Source organism: Chaetodon auriga, chromosome 16 (assembly GCF_051107435.1).
Source record: "Chaetodon auriga isolate fChaAug3 chromosome 16, fChaAug3.hap1, whole genome shotgun sequence".
NCBI lineage: Eukaryota > Metazoa > Chordata > Actinopteri > Chaetodontiformes > Chaetodontidae > Chaetodon > Chaetodon auriga.
The window spans coordinates 7,740,902-7,759,872 of record NC_135089.1 but is presented as its reverse complement, the minus strand read 5'-3'; the positions used below and the strand labels follow the sequence as shown (position 1 = coordinate 7,759,872).

The following is an 18,971-nucleotide window of genomic DNA, read 5'->3' as shown; positions in this document are numbered from 1 at the left end:
CTGATGAACAGGAAACTGCCTGTGAAACGGAAATGTGTCACCACAACCACATCTAGTTCTTTGTGGAGCAACCATAGATGATATCCCTTTCACCTCCCATATTGTGTGCAAACATTTGCTCCATTTTTTTTTTTTAAGCGTTTGAAAAACTGTCATACAGGAGCTAATTTGCCATAGTTTTATTGAAAAGTACAAATTACAAATTGGAAAACATCACATTTTGTCAAGAAGTTGCAACACAGAAGACAGACCCGTCAACTTGGCACATGTTAGTCATCATCTGATGATTCACTAAAAGCCTATACAAAAGAAGTCGACTGGCCTCTAATAAATGTGTGAAGACATTTTTTATTAAACGGGCCACTGGAGCATATCATTCAAGGCCTCTACATATGTCTACATCAGTCCATCATCATTCTTTCTCACATGTCCATAGATATTTTATGTAGGTTTGATCATCATGGAAACTCGTTTCAGAGAGTAAGACCCTCCGTGGAACTCTGCCCAGTAGACTCCATCCTGGTAGCGGCTGCGATAGTGTCCACCCCGATACCACACACCGTTCAGGTTGGAGTGGGCACACATGTGGTACCACCAGCCTCCTTTTTGGTAATGAGCGCAGTTACCTGATGGCACAACAGAAGAACGAGCTGATTAACAGGGAAAAGCCTAAACACCAACAGGGGGCTGACAAACAGGGCGAGCAGGGTGAGCAGACCTGTGTAGCTGTCCTTGTCTCGATCCAGAGTGGTGAAGGCCTTGTTGTTGTGCCACGAGAGCGAGTCCCCTGCGTTGCCATGGTATTGGCCCAACCGCAGTCGGTACCAGTCACTCTCCGGTTCCAGGTGGAAGCTGTCATACTCAGCAAACACCTGCCGGCCCTGCCAGTCCTCCAGGGCCACCCGTAGCTTATACTGGGCCTGTTTAGTCATCCAGTAGAGGTGTTCAAGCCCGAGCCAATATTCTCCATCTAGGTTCCCAAAGCCTTGCTGTAATACACCAACACACCAGTTTGAGCTCATATGCATGAATTCTCATATTCATGGCAGCAGCATTGGATCTGGAATTTGCAGTGTTAGAGAACTATTGGATGGATTGCCATGAAATTCTGTAACGCATCCATGGTCCCCAGAGGATGAATCATACTTTTGGCAAAAAGCGTGGATTTCCTAGAAATTTAGCAAACACGTTCATGCCCCCATCAGGATGAATTTTTATCACAGTAGGGCTCCCCTGAGTTTTCCTCTGGCGCCATCATCAAGTCAAAATTTCAAATCTGTGGTTTATAACTGAACATCTGCAAACTGACAGCATTCCCATTAGCCTCAACTGTAATTTTGTCCCAACTATCAAACATTAGCATGCATTACCACCAGTGTGTTTTGCAGACTTGCAGATGTGTGGAATCACCTTATACTGCTCCCAGGTCCTGAAGAAGTTGACGGAGCCATCCTGTCTCCTCTGGATGACCGTCCACCCTCCCTGAGCCTGACTCTGCTCGCACCAGGCCTGCAGGAGCCGGTTGGCACTCTGTGGGCGCAGCAGGTAGATCCCACTGGTGGTCTCACCTGACTCCAGCACGTGCTGGCAGTCCTGCCACGGCCCTGAGATGGGAGAAAAGTATGTAGCAACCAAGTGAGAGATAATAAGAAAAACGCAGAGATATGTTGTAATTATAATATATATCACTTTTTGAAATTCTTTTTAAATTTATATTAGGATACACATATTCACCACTAACTAGGTGGTTAGTAGCATGCATATCAATCATTATAAAGCACTTATTCATAGCTTACTCTGGGGGCTTGGGTTAGTAAGGGTTGAGGTTTGGTTATTATGGTCATAATTCATGTACCTCAACTTCCTTACATACTATCAGTAAGCAGTGATTAGGAAGTCATTGGGGGAGAACTCTTAGTTTATGACCTTGCAGTTGTTCAATATGGTCATGCAAATTAATGCATTAATAATTGCTTTATAATGACAGAATAAAGAGCTAATATGGAGTTTTTGAGGTATTGAGAGTCGAATCAAGACAGAATGGATCTTATCAACATGTAGTTTTTCATTTTTTCATAGTAAGCCTTTGAAATGGAGTTAGTGGCTCCTGAGGATTCATTTTGTGTCAATCTCATTGCTTTAAGTCAGTCGCGACAAAAGAGTGCCGCTCACAGAGGGTTGTGGAATTCTGCTTGTTTAGTGTCAGGAAGATTTTAGATGCATAACTATTCCAGCTTATCTTTTCAGAGCTGAAGAATTTTTCCTCAACACATGTTCAGTGTCTCATGTTGCAGTGATAAAATGACCACTGGAGTCTGCACATTGATAATGTCTAATGGTGTTGTGGTCTATACTCTGTCATATTCACACAAACAACATGTGTCAGCGCACGCTCTTTCATCAGGCTGTCTAGGAAATGGTGAGTAACTCATGTGATGGAGTCACTAGTTCTGCTGACATGTTGAAAGGACTGCACAAATCCTCTACTTTGTCATTTTAAACATTCCAGTTGTGCAAGTGTAGAGTAGAACTGTCATTAAAAGCTTCGGCAAACACTGCGGTTCATGTGTGTGCTTACAAGTGTGTCTTCATGATTAAGTCCTCTCTGTTCTGATAAGAGCTGCTGGCTGTTTTTGACATTGTTTAGGCATTCCCAGAGAGAGAGGGCTCCCACCAGCAGGTCACTGACTCCTTCGGCTTCTGCTTATCTGAACAGCTAAATAACTCTGACAGAAGATTGATGCACTTATACACACAGGTTTAAGTCTAATCAAGCACTTCTGCTATAAGACATGCTTTACACTGATGTACCTGGAGTCTGTGTGACAGGGAAACTAATGAAGGGAGGCTCTGTGGGAGTGTTGGCTGCAGTGGTGGGGATGGAATGAGCTGTTTTTTCCTGCAGTGGTGGAGGAGCACTTTGATCCCTTTGAACATCGTTGGTCATTTCGTTGGCTTCAGAGCTGTAATTAGGATGCACGTTAGACCGGCTTTTTGGTGGTGCAGTCGTCACCTGTGCAGGCCAAAACAAAAACAACACAGTATTCTCAGTGCCTGTGTGAAAACCCAGCGTAACTTTGCAACATACAGACCACAGTTTGGTCCCTACCAGAGAGGACTGGGTGGAGTCCCCACACTGGCACTGCTTCTCCAGCCGAGCAATGAGCTGGTTCTGGGAGCTCATCATGGAGGTGAGGGCTCCGTATTTCTTCTCCAGCTCCCTGTAGTTACTGGACACCTGCAGCGCCTGAGGTGTTCCAGATGTTTGATAATATTTAGATGGAGCTTTGCTGTGGCATGAATCAAACATTAATAAGGACTGCAGCTCTCTGCTCACCTGTGTTGTAGCGTTTAGCAGGAGGCTCTCCACCCTTCGCTGCTCCACCGCCTGGTCTTTCTTGTGGATGACTTCATGTAGCAGCTGGGCATAGAGCTGGGCAATGCGAGAATTCATGCTGTTGCTCTCTTTGCGCAGAGCTCTTACCTCCATGGCAAGGGAGCCCTCCTGCTCCAGCCGGCCCCGGAGCTTCTCCAACTGTTCCTGCTGCCTTATGAGCTCCACCCGCAGCGCCGCCACCTCCGAGCGGTTGGTGGTGGCAGACTGTGTGTTCAAACACAGCGCTCCTGTCAGCTTTTGCTGTGGAACAATGAAGGTGTAGGAGCAACGGCCTGCTTTACCATCTGGAGATCGTGATGAACGTTTCTGGGTGTTCTCGCCATGAGCCGCCTCCTTCTGTCCTCCAGCTCCTGGTATGTCCAGACAGAGTGTTAAGAAAAGAGTCAGACCCAGTGTCAGTGTCTTCTCCATGAATCTGTTCAACCTCTGAGGACACCCTGGAAGTGGAGGAGAGGGCATGGTGAGAATTAGCACACACATAATCACACTGATCCTCTCTGACTGAAAACTCTTACAGAAACACATCTGACTCCCCGAAACAAGGTCAAACTTTGGTTTCAATGAAACTGTGTGCATTGAGCCTTGACTGTTCACCAGATGTTTCCTTGCAAGGTGAAAGTACACACTTTCCCCCCTGGCCAGAATTTATTAGCAGGTCAACACTGAAGGGACAACAGTCAACATCCACCATCCAGAATCAACACACTTCCACCACACAGTCAACAGAAGAGTCAGAGTCATCCAAGCTCAACAACCACGGTCAACACCATAAACACATGAATCCAAATAGGTCAATACTGACACTGACATAAAAATCTCCCTCAATGGGACACATCACTGGTACCAATATAAGTCTACACTTCAAAATAAAATACGTTTTTCTGAATCAAGCAGAGTCTGAGCTGATTAACAATATGCTATTGGATGCTATAATCAGTGCAAGTGCATTCCAGTCTGCGTTAAAGTGGATTAAACTGACATAGCTTGAGACCATTCCCAGCCCAGAGCTTACTGTAGCAGCCGAACAGTGTTTAGGATGTCTTTGATCTGCTCCGGTGTGTAGCTGCAGCTCCCAGGATGCACAGATGTCAAATAAAGAGCAGTGCCTTTTAAAAATCACATGTTCAAGGATTATGAAGAGTCACACAGACGGGCCGCTTCCTCCAGACTGAAAGTCGTTAGCTGGTGTGAAGATGACGCCAGAGGATTTTGGCTCACAAATACATCCCAAGGAAAAGCAAAAATCAGAGGACCCTCAGCTTTCGTCAGCAGCTAGACTGCCTCTTCTCCGCCCGCGGTTCTGTCTCAGGATCTCTAAAGAGGGAGACAACTAATTACAAACTACCCAAATGACGCCGCCTCCCAGTACTCGTTGTTTAACTTGGGGCTTGGTGCAGGAATCCTGAGATGTCTCCTCCCTCAGCCATCAACCTGCTGTCCTGTCACAGACTCTGCCTCATAAGGAGCTGAACTAGTGCAGCATTTAAATACAGAGGCTTACACGAGGGAAACAGGTTAATTGGTAACACGTGGTAGCATCATGATTAGGGATGAAATGGGCATGTAGTATAAAAAAATGTCAGAATATAATGAAAATAGCCCAGAGCCCAAAGTGATGTGTTTGACTGTTTTACACAAGAAAATAACAAAAACCGTGGCCATTATGGCCCCTTTCAGACTGTCGTATTATAAAAGATATTTTAATATTTTAATGTCACAGCTGGTGGAGAAGATGCTAGTTTTGATTATTTTCTATCCTACTGTTTTGTAGTATTTCAGTCCATTACAATGCATCATATTGTCTGATCATATGTTTTATATGTAAAACTTCATTTGCAAAGTAACCAGATACTGACAGACAATTGTAAGGGAGTAAAAGGTACAATATTTGTCTCTGAAGTGTAGTGAAATAACAGTGCTAAGTATGTTAAAATGTAAATACTCAAGCAAATTGTTGAGTAGTGCTTTTTTTTCCCTTCAAATTTCTTCATCAAAATGCAGCAGCTTTAGTGTAGCCTAAGTGAAGTACGACGCATGACCTCGATGTTTTGACTTTCACTTCTTTGATAGAGACATCCACAAATCTGCATGCTTTCAACCTGCAGGGTAGGCTGCAATGGCTTTCTGATTCATGTGATAATGCAGAGAGAGAGAGAGAAAGAAAGAAAGAAAGAAAGAAAGAAAGAAAGAAAGAAAAAGAAAGAAAGAGTTCAGCATGGTTTACTTTTGAACTTTACAAAGTTAAAACAACTGTTTGGTGTTAGCATGTAAATCCGGAGCTGCATCATATTCAGTGGCCAGGTGTGTCCTGGTGAGTTGAAGCACACAGCCCACATTGTAGATATGCTGAGAACTGCTCCTGACAACTATGATATAATATCCGTCAAGGAAGTGTGTATACCACAACTGTGTGTGTGTGTGTGTGTGTGTGTGTGTGTGTGTGTGTGTGTGTGTGTGTGTGTGTGGTTTAACAGCAACTAGCACTGTTGCCTTGCCTTATGATTTCAATTCCTCCCGTTCCCTAAAATAAAACAAATGCTTCAGGGTTTTGTTGTTCTCTGTCTGCTCTCTGTTGCCACTCTTGATTAAACTTTCAAGAGACAACTCTCCGTCCCTCTCTTTAACACGGGCATATAATTACTTTTTTTCTCGCTTTTTCAACATTTAATAATTGAAACTGCTGATCTTTTTTAGTTATGTTGACTTTGCTAAAATTCACCTATTGGTCCTGTTTTACAAAAACATATGAATTGGCCTACATAAATGACCAAATAGATTAATTAGTTTACACACTGCAGCCTAACATAGACCGGCTCATTGAACAGCAACAGGTAGTATAATTATAAATAGAAATGATCAACATATGATAATGTTTGCTGTTCTCTGGTGGTGACAGTTAAAATCTACAGCTCCACACTCATCAGGAGGAAAATATACCTTTGGAAACATTTTAGAGAAGTGTTACTCCAAAAAAAGAGACAATGATATTGATGATACTCATCATCAATGGTCTTTTTTTACATTATGCTTTGCAATAATGCCTTTTGTGTTTCTTTTGTTCTGTTGTTACTTACATACTCTGTGTGGAAAAACATCTGCCATTTCTGTGCTTCATTATTGTCAGGGCAGTTAAGCAAATTTTAATTACATATACTACATGGTGCAGGGCCAAAGTGTATCAAGGTGTATATTATTGATACTATTAACATTAGTTAGTAGTGTCGTGAGGAAATGGGTGGGGGTCTGCGTTGTCTTTGGACCATCATAGCGAAGAAACTAGAGAGTTTCCTCAATAAAATATAGTAAAATATCTTCATTGATACCATTAATATTTTATAAATATACAACATATTATAACGTGAAAGTCAATGTTAATATTAGTAAAATTCCATGTGGAGAATGTGAAGTTAAAAAAATATAAAACTATGAATATGAACAGTTCAGATCAACTCCTTTCCGATTACTTCCGATCTACATTAACGCAAACTTAACGAATGTCGTTGCTGCAGTTCCTCAATGTGACCACTAGAGGGCAATGGCGATTCGTGATTCTGAATGTACTTGGATCTTCGGCATGGACCAAATCGATGTTTGAATGTAAGGAGGTTGCCGCTTATTAATTAACATACTATTTACATTGGTCCTAAGGGGACCAAAAATGTGAATTATCAATATATTTTTCATATTTCCACTGAAGAATGTTTATTTGTTGGTTTTCAACGTGACTATTCGGGAACTGTAAACATGGTTACTGTTTGTTCATTAGTATTGCAGTTCCTAAATATGTCACTGGGGGGCAGTAAAACCTCTTGATTATAAAAACACACAGCTCAACTATGGTTCATACCAATAGGAAGAAGACAGGCGGAAGACTCTACAGCTACTCTTTAAAACCTTCAAAATAAAAGTATGAGGAAAACTCTATGACTCTCGTTGCTATGTTTACAGCTAAGTATGAGAATAGAGGTGGACAGAACGTTCACAAGGGTGTCTAGTTTTTAATATCGTAGTTTTAGCATTGTAGTCTTTTATAATTCTTGCATAATTTCAGGAGTTTTAATCGAAGGAAACAGTTACAGCAAATGCCACTGTTACCGTTGTTAGTAATAACTATGAGCACTTTGGCACGTTCAAGTCTTCTATTAAATATTCACCGACGAACCATTTGTAAGAGAAACGTCAGTCAGACAGATAAAAGACCTTTTTGTAGACAGCTATCAATAAAGCATCTGAGACATCTCACAAAACAACATTAAAGATCGTTAAACTAGTAAATAAACAATCTTCAGTCTATCGGGAAGCTCGCTTTTATCAAGGTAATCCAATAAGAAAGGTAAAAGGTACTTGATTTTTTTTACTCTTTATATATGTGTAGCTTGCACAGGTTACAAGAATTTATTGTACATTACACTTACAGTATTTTCAGCTCCCGTGCCCGCGGAACACTTCTTTTAGGAACTATTACCAGACCTCTTAGCAACACGGAGACATAAGTGTGTGACACACAGATGTAGAACCATGTGGAAGTCTTCGTGGTCACTTCGTAGTTGAACAGTTTTAACTGTCGTAGATTCTTTTGTGGGCATAATGAACGGATTTGTGCCCTTGACATCTTAAATATACTGTGGCAACGACTAATGTTCCTACGTTAACTGGATTCACCCGCTCCACTTCTCGCTGAATAATGGGGAAATCAAAGGTAACGTAAAGCAACGGCCTGTGCTAGCAGATTAGCATCAACTGAGTTACCCCGATGAGAACTTCACGCTATTATTCACGAGACTGTCTAATTGTTGTGTTGTAACAGGGTGATTTATATTAAATGAGGACTTGCAGTCGACCGTCCATTTATTTTAACAGTATTGGAGCATGTTGAGCTCCGTGGTTACGTCCTGTAATGTTAGCTGGCGTGTTCGGTAAATTAGCTGCGATCTTAAATTGTATTTCAAAGTAAAGTCACGCAGGAATCTGTCAAATGTCACTTCAGTGTTTCTTTCGAGACTTTTAATAACTGGATATGGTGTTTTCAGACCAAGAATCAGAAGAAATGCCGAGCATCAGCCAACCATGTGGCCAATGAGACCTATGGATCCGTGCCCCACTCCTTCGTGTTTCATCGGGGTCAGATTGGGAAAAACGCCGGTCAGCTCGTCCTGGACGTGCGGAGAGTCATGGAGCCATACACTGCAGAGTCTCTGAAGGTCAGTGTGCAAAACTAAGAGCAGGACCGTCTGTCTTCAACATAGCAGTGTGACCGTATGTGCCTCCAAGTCACAGCTGGATTAGGCCATGGTTTGTGAGATCCTTTGGCTGCTTTGACTTGCATCAACAGTGTAGATCTGTGATCAATATGGGCTTTATTCAGGTGCAACAGTTGATCATGGTAGTTGCTGCCCTGTTTGCCTTATCATTGCAGTTTCACACTCATTGTGCCTGAAACTGTTTTTGTTTTCTAAACCAGATTAGGAAGAAGAATGTGCTGAAAGACTTTGTGGCTATCGCAGGACCACTGGGAGTGACACACTTCATGATCTTCAGCAAGACCACCAGCACCCTCAACATGGTAAGTTCAGATCGCTCCATTAGCAAACAGGTCTTGAGCACTGGAGGACTTTGCAGTGTTGCTGTGTTAAACCTGTAACACCATCCATTCAACAACACATGACTTGTGCTTTCAGAGACTCGCTCGACTTCCCAAAGGTCCCACGCTTCATTTCAGAGTGCTCAAGGTAAATATGTGAATGTGCAAATAAGACCCTGGCACCAAGAGATAGATGGGCACAGATGATGACAGTTTAAGATTTGACTGTTGGTGATGCTTTCAAAGTAAACGCACTGATGTGCCCGAACTGCCAAGTCATGCAAAGCTCTTAATTATTTGTATAATTTTTATTTTTCCATTTTTACAAGGACTTATCCTTATTTTTTTTCAGTACTCTCTCATCAAAGATGTGGTCTCATCTCTGAAGAAGCACAGGATGCACGAGCAGCAGTTCACGCACCATCCGCTACTCGTCCTCAACAACTTTGGATCTGATGGCATGCATATCAAACTCATGGCCACCATGTTTCAGCACATGTTTCCCTCCATTAATGTGCACAAGGTGTGTTTTCCCAGTAAAACCGTTGCAGTGTTGTCACTTGTTTTGACTGGAGATTTGCAGCTATGATGACAGTATAGTCTTCTGAGGTCACCTTTGAAGATTTTCGAAAAGTAAACGCTTTCTGATTTCTGAATCCTCGAGTCATTTAGCACTGAGAGACTTTAACTCTGAGTTCAGGCACAAAGAAACAAGGCTGTTGTTGTTTTCCAGGTAAACCTCAACAATATCAAGAGGTGTGTGCTGCTGAACTACAACCCTGTGTCCCAGGAAATTGAATTTCGGCACTAGTAAGTAAAAATACTCTTCAATATAACATTCCAGTTGTTCTCTCAGTGTTTGCCAGCATGTTAGGTTGTTGGCAGAGAGCGTCACAGCTGCTCACTTGCACTGTTGCTTGTAGCTGCTCTTTGACAAAGTACAGAACTGTAAGGCTAACTCGGCTTGTTTTGTAAAGAGTTAAAGTAGTTTGTAAAGAAAAAGAATAAACTATAGATGTGGTGTGATGCCCTTCAGGCCGCATCACCCCACCCGACACAGATCTATCCTTCAGTGAATCAGTGATGGTTGGGCTCAGATGATGACAGATTGTGATGTGACTGTTCAGTGATGTATGTTCAAAGTAAACGCACTGATGGGCCTCCACTCAAATAACCCAGATTTCCTTTTTTATTGATTTTTAAAATGTCTCACTGATCCATCTGATTGTGTTCCCAACCTGCAGCAGCCTGAAGGTCGTCCCTGTGGGCATGAGCCGCGGAGTCAAGAAGCTGATGCAGGAGAAGTTCCCCAACATGAGCAAGTTTGAGGATATCAGCGAGCTGCTGATGAAGTAAGGCTCTTGTTAAGGTATAATTTTTTAGTTATGAGGTCGTGTAGTTTGGAGGTGTAGCTGTAGTATCTGAACTGTTCCGTGCTCTCTCTCTCTCTCTCTCTCTCTCTCTCTCTCTCTCTCTCTCTCTCTCTCTCTCTCTCTCTCTCTCTCTCTCTTAGCGGGGCAAACCTTTCAGAAAGTGAGGCAGAACAGGATGCGGAGCACAACATAACTGAGCTGCCCCAGGCCTACTCTGGCCGAGGCAACATGGCGTCCCAGCAGAGTGCCGTCCGTCTGACCGAGGTGAGTGTGCTGTTGAAGTGCAGCTTTTGGAAACAACATGGAGGCGATGCGTGGATGGCATCTGAACTGTTGCACTGTGTTGACTTCAGATTGGACCTCGCATGACTCTGCAGCTGATGAAGATACAAGAAGGCATGGGAGAGGGGAATGTCCTTTATCACAACTTCAGTGAGTGCACACTGGTCCTCATTCATTTATGTTGCTGCTTGATATATTCTGGTGTACATGATGAAAGTATTTGTATGAATTCTATGATTTCTCTCTAAAAGTAAACGCTTACTGATACATCGTAAGAGTACATATTTTTTTGATGTAGATACGATACAGATCGTCTTGTAACGGGAAATTGTTATGTGCTGTGTGTGCCAGTCTCCAAGTCGGAGGAGGAGATACAGGAGATCCTGAACAGGAAGGAGGCCCAGCTAAAAGAGAAAGAGGATCGCCGAAAGAAGCAGGAGCAGAATGTTGCTCAGAAAAAAGAGAAACAGGAGGAGAACAAGTAATTTGACCTTGTTGATAATTTGACCCATCTGAGATCCATTTTTTCACCTGGTTGAAATGTAAAACAGTTGTTTTTTGGTTTTTTTCCCTCCAGGAGAAAGAGCATGGAAGGCATAAAGAGGAAACAACACGAGGCTGAAGAGGACAGTGAGGTGGAGGATCCCGGGATGCAGGAGGGTGCAGTGGCTGATGTTGAATCTGATGATGAGGTGGAGTACTACAGACAGGCTGTAGGAGAGGAGCCAGATGAAGGTGAATAGAACTAGTGTGCTGTAAACCGTCAGCTCTTGGCTGTTGTTTTGAATGTAGTCATTGACCAATGCTTTTTTTTTTTTTTTTTTGGTGCAGACATGTTCCCAAGTGCCAAGAAGAGGAAGGGCTCAGAAAAGACTCACGGACCTGCCAAGAAGAGAAAGCTGTCCCCTGGTAAACCTCCAAGGAAAGACAGAGATGCCAGATCACCAAAGAGAAACGGTCCAGGTGGACAGCAGCACAGAGACCATACAGGGAAAGGATGGAAGAAATCCAGGGACAGGGAGAAGCCGTTTGGAAAGAAAGCGAGGCCTGGAGCAAAGACATTTGGAGCAAAAAAGGCTGGCGAGGGGGACAAGAAATTTGGTGGGAAGAAGAAATTTGAAGGGAACAAAACATTCAGCGGGAAGAATAATAAGGACAGAACATTCAAATCTAAAGGTCAGAAAGCCAAGCCGGGCTTTAAGAAGAAAGGAGCAGAGCAGGGCTTCAAACGGAGGAAGGGAAAAGGCTGAGCTCTGCCTCTTCTCTCTGATTTGGACATTGAATGTGTTATTATGCGGAAGCACCAGATGGCAGCGAGCATCCATCCACCATCAATGCCTCAGCCCGTGACGGCTGGGAAGGCTTCAGCAGTGAGCGGTGGATGCCTGTGAGACTGTTGTAAATCAGCAGAGGGACAAGAGAGAACAAACGTGCTGTGTTTTCCACACTGTGTGAATTAATGTTGAATATGCATTTGTTCAATAAATAGTTTTAAAAATGATGTTTCCAATTTAATTTGGATTTTGTTCTCGTCGATGCTGCCAAATTTCAGGGTCTTTTATCCTGTGGAATAACGTTCCTTCCTGTAAGACATTTTTAATTTAACATGACAACAAAAAGACCTGATGTTTGTCTAATTCAGCTCATTCAGTTTATTGCAGAAACTCACGTTTTGTTTGTTCTTATGTCACTTTTATGCAAATGTATTTGACAGGTATTTGTATTCAAAGCTAAATTGAGGGATAAATTAATAGGATGGTCCTTTAATTAAAAAAAAAAAGTATGTTTCCCAGCAGATGTCGCTAAAAAAAAGGAAGAATTTAGGCACTTTTAAGAATTTGGCCAGCAGGTATTTCCCTTTATCTATGATACATCTTAAGCCCTCTCAGTGTTGAAAAGACCTAGTCACCACGCCCATCGTTGTTCAGTTTTCACTTGCTGAAGCTCCTGAAAGGTTCTCCACCAGTGTCTGAGATGTAAGTAGCAATATCTCAGATTTTGAATTCATTTGTGAAAAAGGCTTGTTTGGTATTCACTGAACAATTGGGCTACATTTATGGGTTGTTTCTAATTGTAGAATTTATTTTTTCATCGAGTAGATTTTGTCAAGGCTTCAACAACATGATTAACATATACAGCTTAGAAAAAGGTTTTGGAGGAAACATCCCAAAACCAGAAGCTCAAAGCTATTATTCGCCATTAGTGAAAGGCATTGTTTGTTTGTTAAATGAGATTTGAACTGCTGGCCTGCATGCTCTGACGTGACCTACAGTACTTCCTGCTAAGCTGCAGGGCCACCATTGTCCTTATATGCTCTGTAAAACCTGAAAATCAGTTAATTAACACAGTGTAGGATATTTATTGCCCATTTGTTTTGCAAAAGCATGTGTGTCATGATGGTTTCACTTCTTCAAATTGGGAAATCTATGCAGAAGGTAAAAGGAAGTGACTGGCGGGTTTGTAAGTCCACCATGTCTCACCCACATTTCTTGTTGAAATATTTCTGATGGTTAAGACAGTTCAAACACGTTCTATATGCATATCACACAGGAAATGAACTCTCGGGTTTTAAGTTTCTCCACAGACCAGTACTCTGCAAGTCTGCCTTCTGGTAAGTGATTTTTGCTTTTCTTATAAATAAATTAAGTCTCTGCTTTAGGAATGTGACATTTTATAACATCTAACATTGTATACTGCATTGACTCTTTAGAAAATTAAATATTGCTTTCTCTGGATAGGTTTCCTAACTTCCCAGAGCCTCTTCAGTAACAAATATCTAAATATGAACTGTACTTAAGCTTGTGTCAAAATGACTCACTTTTACTCAAATGGATGGACTTTATTGAACCAACATACTTCAATTTACAGATATTGGACAATGCAAATTGTGTGAAAGCAGCTGGATAACAAAATAACCTTGAGCTGAAGTCAAGATGGTGCACAACTTTTCTGAATGTGAGAAGTTTCAAACAGACCTGCTGCCCTGGGTGTATGGGATCGAGTTCATTGTGGCCCTGGCAGGAAACCTGTTTGCTCTGTGGCTGCTGCTGGCTAGAGAGAGGAAGGACTGGCACACTGGTGTCGTCCTGTCATGTAACCTGGCAATCAGTGACCTGCTGTACGTGCTGACCCTGCCATTGCTGATTGTCTACTACTCACTTGACAAAAAATGGGTGTTTGGCAACGCTGTGTGTAAAATCGAGAGGTTCCTTTTCACCTGCAACCTGTATGTGAGCATCTTCTTCATCATGGCCATAAGTGTGAACCGATGTGTGGCCCTGGCGTGTCCCTTCTTCACCCGGTCCCATGTCGTGCCTGCCCACGCCAAGGCCGTCAGCGTCGTCATCTGGATCATCGTGGGAGTCACTTCCTGCCCTGTGTTGAAATTTGCCTCTGTGCGTGAGCACAATAACACGACTCATTGCGTGTCCTTCTATGACAAGACTCAGGGGGATGAAAGCCCTCATTTCGCTTACAAAATCTTTCTTGCTGTGTTTGGCTGTCTTGTTCCCTTCCTGGTTACCTTCACTTCTTACTGTGTGGTGATTCGGGTGGTGTGGAAGAACGCCAGCATAACCACATTGGAGAAACGCAAGGTAGCCCTGTTAGTTGCATCAGTGCTCGTGCTGTATGCCATTTCTTTTGTGCCGTACCACATCCTTCAGATCTATCACTTCTACCTGAAGACCAATGGCAACACCTCTGGCTGTGAAGTCTATGACATGTACCAAGTATCCAAGGGACTGGCCACTCTGAACATGTGTATCCATCCGGTCCTTTACATGGCAGTGTTTGACAGTATACGTGTAGCTTGTTGTGGTAAGAGCTCAGAGGACAACAGCGGGAGAGAGATGAGGAAGTAGAGCTGTTCCTTGACAACTTTTCTGAGAAGCACGTCATTATTTCAGGCTGTGAAACTTGAGCAATTTTTCATTCTAGACAGTATTTTTTACACAGGAAGTCTTGTTCTAATTTCTTATTCTTGTGATTGCTGAAATGTATTTTTCTTCTAACTTTGAAATGTGACTGCAATAAAGATTCTTTTGTTGCTTTAATATTTGAAAAAACATTTGAACTTCCTGTCTGACCCAGTCTGCACCACATCAAGAAGAAGTGAGACTGACGAATGGTTATTCTGTATCCGCTGACCAAGTTTAGATTATGATCCATAATTCACAAATGCATATGTGATATAATCACAGGCATTTTGCTTCACTGTAGAGACATACTCCCTGTTACAAAGATCATGTAACAATGAGGATTTTGTCTGTAACAGCACAAACATAATCAGATTTAATAAGACAGAAGCAAATGACATTTAAACTGCATCAGGTCGAAAAATCTGTTTTATTAAAGAATGAGGAAGTGGTTTCCAACATTGTTGAGAGGGTTACAATGTTAAATGTACTCAGCCACAACACAAAGCATGAATTAGTGGAAGGTAACAAAAACAATTCTATGCATCAGAAATTATTTTTTAAGAAACTGATAAAGAACAAGTGTTACTTGTGCTGTGAGGTATGGGCACACTTCCACCACAGGGCAACCCTTTCACTTAACCTCTCTATCACCCTGTGTCAAACATTTAAACTCTACAATGTCGGATATTTTGATCATGATACTGAGCCAAAATACTGACTATAATTTATTTTCACCCTCCTAGTTTGAAACCGCAAAAAGCAGAATACATGGCTCTCATTTTGAAGATAAAAGGTTAACAAATATGATACTTTTAATGCGAAGTTTCACTTCCGGAAGTGTGTGTGGTGGCGCCTTGGCTCGGCTCGAAGTCTTCCGTTCTTTGCTGTCCTGAAGCTAAGCTAGCTGAGAGGATGCCGTCGATTGAATACGACGAGTGAGTGTTATTACGTGTATTTACAAGCTTCTCCTTGTATTGGGGGTCTTTCATCGGTCTAATATTGTATATCAATCTTTCCCCTCCAGCTCCAAGCCCAGCTGGGCAGACCAAGTCGAGGAAGAAGGAGATGAAGGTAAATAGCTAGCTAAATATTTAGCGCAGTTTGCTAATGCTAGTACATCTCTTGCAGTCTGATGCCCGAGCAGGAGGCCGGCTAGGCAGCTTCCACTTCCACGTGGTTGTCGGGCGTAATACTTGAATTAAAAATAAACGTACCTGTGATGTTTTAGTTATTTAATCTTTTAAAAGGCTCGAGTCGTAGGTTATTGTGACTGACATAAATTGAGAAACAACTGATGAAATATGTTACCGACATATGGTGTGGCCCATGGACAGTGACGTAGGCACTGCTAACGATATGATGGCTAAACGTTAGCAAGCTCAGCATTAGCAAATTAGCTAGCTATATTACTGGCTGCAGTCAGACTTCAACTTAATGACGTTAAAATGGCTAACCGTACAATGGAACGGAGTTGGAAAATGAAATACTTCTGTCACAAATACACAAATGTAAAATACATTTGCATTTGGTGTGAAGTGAGTAACGTTACTGGAGCCATGAAGAACTGCAGATGTCAAGATGGTCAAGAGATGAGAAATTCTGAAGTTGCTTCATTGACAGTGTTAACGGCCAAATTACCTTAGTTGTTGAAAAAGGTCTGTCGAGTCTTATCAGGCCTTTTGATTGAGAATTCTCTGTCCATTGTGTAGTGGACCAACACAGTCAAAAGATTGCCACAGTTTCTTTGCCTTTCTGGCTTTTTTTTTGTTTTTAATCCTAACTTTTCTGAGTGTGATTTTTTTTTCTTTTTTTTCAGGCACACTACCATCCCCGAAGGAAACCATCAAAGGAAACATAAAAACTGTCACGGAATATAAAATAGATGATGACGGAAAGAAGTTCAAGGTAATTTGAGTTTTATTCCAGTTAATATGTTTCATTGTTCACAGTGTTGCTTAGTGTTGCTTTCAGCATATGCATGGCTGCATTTGATGAGGGCAGCTCCTGTGGCTGCTGTGACACAGGTTCAGAAATTATATTAAGTTTTAGTGTATGTTTTCCTGTGTTATGATGCCAACATTGGTGGGTTGCAAAATTGAAAAGCAATAGATGCAGCCATTCGTTGATCTGTATGTCACAATGTCTCTGCCGCTCTTGGGATTCATTTCATTGATAACCTTAAATGGTAAAAAAAAAAAAAAAAAAAAAGACATTAAAAAAATTCATGAGGTCACAGCACCAGCACTTACTAAAGCTTTGAAAAGACTATGCTTCATGGTGTTTCTATGTGCTCATTAGTAGCATAGTATTTTGTAAATGCAGTAAATGTTTGGGCATTTTGACTACAGTAAGACACTTTGACTCTGTGAGACACAAATGATTTATGCATCTGCTGCCTTTTTGTCCTCTAGATTGTGCGGACCTTCAAGATCGAGACAAGAAAAGCTTCAAAAGCTGTTGCCAGGAGAAAGGTCTGCTTTAACTTGAATTTAGTTTACGATGCATTTGCTTTGAAATGAATAAGACTCATATGTCATGTATTATATATCTTCTTTGATTTCAGAACTGGAAAAAGTTTGGCAATTCTGAGTTTGATGCACCAGGTCCTAATGTTGCCACCACCACAGTCAGTGATGATGTCTTCATGACTTTCATTTCCAGCAAAGAGGTGAGCATCCATAGTGAGCTTAAGGACTTTATGCTACTGATCATTGACGTGTAGCAGTCCACATAGTGCATAGAAACATGCTTTACGTGTGGTACTGGTTTGTAATTTACTCATTTAAGCTCGTGACTGAGTACCTAATTTCACCTCTTGCAGGACTTGAACGCCCAAGACCAGGATGAGGATCCAATGAACAAACTGAAAGGACAGAAGATTGTGTCCTGTCGTATTTGCAAAGGCGACCATTGGACCACCCGCTGTCCATACAAGGACACCCTGGGCCCCATGCAGAAGGAGCTGGCTGAACAGCTTGGGCTTTCCACTGCAGACAAGGAGAAGCCTGCTGGCTCTGGTACTATCAGCTCTCCATTCACATCACCAGATTTTGATCTAACTTTCATGGTCCACTGTTAGACTTGGTGGACTGGTGTGACCTGCTTTCTTCTCTTTCACCAGCGGAACCAGAGCCTGCACAGCCTGCGCAGAGCAAGACTGGGAAGTATGTGCCACCGAGCCTGAGGGATGGAGGAACGCGAAGAGGGGAGTCCATGCAGCCCAACCGCAGAGGTGAGTATTAAGTTGTTGTACTTGGTTGCTATACATCCATTTTTTACACAACTCATCGTGCAGCTGTGAGAGCATTGCTCAATCTAAACAGTATATGTTTGTACCTTACAGCTGATGACAATGCCACCATTCGTGTGACCAATCTGTCTGAGGACACTCGTGAGACAGACTTGCAGGAGCTCTTCAGACCATTTGGCTCCATCTCAAGGATCTACCTGGCCAAGGACAAGAACACTGGGCAGTCAAAGGTCAGTGCTTATCTTAAAATACAGGGAACTGCACCTTCAATGTTTAAGGCATAAAAAAAAAAAACTCAGGAAAGGAGGAAGCCAAGTGCAACGCTGTATATTTAGTATAGTGACTGTAGTGTTTGTTTTTTTTCTCAGCTGCTTTTTGCATTAAAGTTTGTACTTTTGAGTTAATGACTAGCTGGCAATACCAAAAATCTAATACAATTGACAATGAAAGAAAGCGCAACATGATCTAGTTGTCTCATCCATCGACTTCTTTGTGTCCTGCAGGGATTTGCCTTTATCAGTTTCCACCGTCGGGAGGATGCAGCCAGAGCCATCGCAGGAGTGTCAGGATTTGGATACGATCATCTTATTCTCAATGTTGAATGGGCCAAGTAAGTGATCATCATTTTTGTCAATTACGTGTTAAAGCATGTTATTTATTGCTGCTCCTAACCTCATTTAACTCTCTTTGCAGACCATCAAACAACTGAAGAATCCATCAGAATTTATTCAACAATGATGCCAGATTTTATGTGGCTGTTACCTAAATAAAGAAAATCAATGTTGCTACAATTTCTTTGTCACTATTTTCCTTGTAGTTTGCGCAGCATTCACATTTACTGGCAACTTTTATTCTGACCAATTCTTTTTTAATTGAAGCTACTTTGTCACTGGCTTGAAACATGAAGTGCCAACTGAGAACAGATCAAAAGCAGAAGGCTTCTTGTACAGATATAAATGCAGCAAACGCTCATTGAACTCCAGTAATTCAAACCACACTTAAAGTCAGGGATGTGCTGGTTGTAATGAGTTGACCTCCTTGACTGCAGTGAAGAATCACTTGTTTGCCTGTGGAGTTTACTTGTACTTAACTTCAATATCAGCAAGCAGTTCTGCTCAATGATTTGCTAAAGTGCCCACTGACACTATGCAATTAGATATTAGTTGCT

The 18,971-nt window shown here is 42.0% G+C and overlaps 4 protein-coding genes across 5 annotated transcripts; 3 read left to right on the top strand and 1 right to left on the bottom strand.

The window, feature by feature from the left end:
* Positions 1 to 441: 441 nt before the first annotated feature.
* angptl6 (angiopoietin-like 6) lies at positions 442 to 7,856 on the bottom strand. Its single transcript, XM_076752671.1, has 7 exons — positions 7,813 to 7,856; positions 3,338 to 3,834; positions 3,110 to 3,247; positions 2,812 to 3,013; positions 1,411 to 1,604; positions 719 to 989; positions 442 to 626 (listed from the first exon to the last, which is right to left on the bottom strand). Exons 2-7 carry the CDS (start codon positions 3,806 to 3,808, stop codon positions 442 to 444), a joined length of 1,461 nt encoding a protein of 486 aa, XP_076608786.1. The 5' UTR covers positions 3,809 to 3,834; positions 7,813 to 7,856.
* A 27-nt stretch (positions 7,857 to 7,883) lies between these two features.
* Positions 7,884 to 12,134, top strand: ppan (peter pan homolog). The gene is made up of 12 exons (XM_076752670.1): positions 7,884 to 8,096; positions 8,428 to 8,598; positions 8,859 to 8,960; positions 9,076 to 9,126; positions 9,331 to 9,501; positions 9,712 to 9,788; positions 10,223 to 10,330; positions 10,492 to 10,615; positions 10,705 to 10,783; positions 10,985 to 11,114; positions 11,211 to 11,368; positions 11,465 to 12,134. The coding sequence occupies exons 1-12, from the start codon at positions 8,082 to 8,084 to the stop codon at positions 11,881 to 11,883; spliced, it is 1,605 nt and encodes a 534-aa protein (XP_076608785.1). The 5' UTR covers positions 7,884 to 8,081; the 3' UTR covers positions 11,884 to 12,134.
* A 421-nt stretch (positions 12,135 to 12,555) lies between these two features.
* Positions 12,556 to 14,694, top strand: p2ry11 (purinergic receptor P2Y11). 2 transcript variants are annotated; one of them, XM_076752673.1, is made up of 3 exons: positions 12,556 to 12,609; positions 13,184 to 13,244; positions 13,502 to 14,694. In XM_076752673.1, exon 3 carries the CDS (start codon positions 13,567 to 13,569, stop codon positions 14,494 to 14,496), a length of 930 nt encoding a protein of 309 aa, XP_076608788.1. In that variant the 5' UTR covers positions 12,556 to 12,609; positions 13,184 to 13,244; positions 13,502 to 13,566; the 3' UTR covers positions 14,497 to 14,694. The 2 variants fall into 2 exon arrangements, with proteins under 2 accessions (XP_076608788.1, XP_076608787.1); XM_076752672.1 differs by lacking the exon at positions 12,556 to 12,609 and having other exon boundaries at positions 13,069 to 13,244.
* A 687-nt stretch (positions 14,695 to 15,381) lies between these two features.
* On the top strand, positions 15,382 to 18,594 carry eif3g (eukaryotic translation initiation factor 3, subunit G). Its single transcript, XM_076752674.1, has 10 exons — positions 15,382 to 15,488; positions 15,578 to 15,624; positions 16,370 to 16,458; positions 16,965 to 17,024; positions 17,117 to 17,221; positions 17,375 to 17,570; positions 17,675 to 17,785; positions 17,897 to 18,033; positions 18,307 to 18,413; positions 18,497 to 18,594. Exons 1-10 carry the CDS (start codon positions 15,466 to 15,468, stop codon positions 18,510 to 18,512), a joined length of 891 nt encoding a protein of 296 aa, XP_076608789.1. The 5' UTR covers positions 15,382 to 15,465; the 3' UTR covers positions 18,513 to 18,594.
* Positions 18,595 to 18,971: the final 377 nt, after the last annotated feature.

Bases quoted from the DNA above. Each gene is read 5' to 3' on its own strand.
- eif3g (XM_076752674.1), top strand. From the start codon at position 15,466: ATGCCGTCGATTGAATACGACGA. The intron at 17,786-17,896 runs GTGAGTATTAAG...TGTACCTTACAG, and splicing joins CATGCAGCCCAACCGCAGAG to CTGATGACAATGCCACCATT. The intron at 18,034-18,306 runs GTCAGTGCTTAT...TGTGTCCTGCAG, and splicing joins AGAACACTGGGCAGTCAAAG to GGATTTGCCTTTATCAGTTT.
- p2ry11 (XM_076752673.1), top strand. From the start codon at position 13,567: ATGGTGCACAACTTTTCTGAATGTGAGAAGTTTCAAACAGACCTGCTG.
- ppan (XM_076752670.1), top strand. The intron at 8,599-8,858 runs GTCAGTGTGCAA...TTTCTAAACCAG, and splicing joins ACACTGCAGAGTCTCTGAAG to ATTAGGAAGAAGAATGTGCT. The intron at 11,115-11,210 runs GTAATTTGACCT...TTTTCCCTCCAG, and splicing joins GAGAAACAGGAGGAGAACAA to GAGAAAGAGCATGGAAGGCA.
- angptl6 (XM_076752671.1), bottom strand. From the start codon at position 3,808: ATGGAGAAGACACTGACACTGGGTCTGACTCTTTTCTTAACACTCTGT. The intron at 3,014-3,109 runs GTAGGGACCAAA...TGGCCTGCACAG, and splicing joins ACTCCACCCAGTCCTCTCTG to GTGACGACTGCACCACCAAA. The intron at 1,605-2,811 runs GTACATCAGTGT...CTCCCATCTCAG, and splicing joins CCCTGTCACACAGACTCCAG to GGCCGTGGCAGGACTGCCAG.